This window comes from Austrofundulus limnaeus, unplaced genomic scaffold (genome assembly GCF_001266775.1).
Source record: "Austrofundulus limnaeus strain Quisiro unplaced genomic scaffold, Austrofundulus_limnaeus-1.0 Scaffold7929, whole genome shotgun sequence".
Taxonomy (NCBI): Eukaryota; Metazoa; Chordata; class Actinopteri; order Cyprinodontiformes; family Rivulidae; genus Austrofundulus; species Austrofundulus limnaeus.
Genome location: NW_013960331.1, coordinates 1 through 806, shown reverse-complemented (window position 1 = coordinate 806; position 806 = coordinate 1). Strand labels below are relative to the sequence as shown.

The following is an 806-nucleotide window of genomic DNA, read 5'->3' as shown; positions in this document are numbered from 1 at the left end:
AATAAGTAGTTGGAGGGAGAGAATGACGCACGGATGTTGCGCGCACGTGCAGCTCTTTGGCGTACTCACCCAACACAAACACCAAAGAGACGATGTTAATCAGGAGCATGTCGCGCCCAGCTGTAACCCCCCGGGTCATGGTGGAGGGGAGGGTGGGGGGGTCTGCTTCACTTTCTTTATTTCCTACAGTCTGTGTGATTCGCTGTCACTCACTTCCCGTCAACATGGTGGAGCAAAAATAAAAATGTAAAAACTGGACCGAGCCGAGCCCTCCTGCCCCTCGACTCAGACCGGCCCAGAAGTGATCACGGAGTCCGTCACGGAGCGCATGTTTCGCTGGGGCTGGAAACATTCACGGGTGTTATCCATAAACAAAGAAAAACAATCACTTTTTTTTCTCCCCTCCCTCTCCTTGTCAGCCGTCCACGTGCTTGCCCCCTAGCCAACTTTCCCAGGTGGTTGGTCAGCGTGAACCCGGAGACCGGCGGAGTTCGGACCCGCCTCCTCCTCTTCCAGTTAACGGCAGAGGGAAGACGAACAGAGAGCGACTCTGTTTGGGCACCCGAACCGACGCGCTTCACGCCGAAGCAGCCCGACTCCCGGTAGATCAGTATCCACTCTCCAGCTGTCTCCTGGTGTCTCCTTCATCAAAGGCGACGCGCGGCAGGAAAAGTCCGAAACACGCTCTTCATCAGCCTCTCCTCTCCCTCTCTGTCTCACACACACACTGAGCTTGTGCCAGTCCCGGGGGATGCTGCAGTCTCTCTCTCTCTCTCTCTCTCTCTCTCTCTCTCTCTCTCTCTCTC

The 806-nt window shown here is 55.8% G+C and overlaps 1 protein-coding gene across 1 annotated transcript; it reads right to left on the bottom strand.

Moving 5' to 3' along the window:
* Positions 1 to 69: 69 nt before the first annotated feature.
* On the bottom strand, positions 70 to 740 carry LOC106512538 (GDNF family receptor alpha-2; the record flags this gene model as incomplete). Its single annotated transcript, XM_014001135.1, is given in 1 exon segment — positions 70 to 740. A coding segment is annotated over 1 exon segment (70 nt), but the record flags the coding sequence as incomplete, so codon positions are not given.
* Positions 741 to 806: the final 66 nt, after the last annotated feature.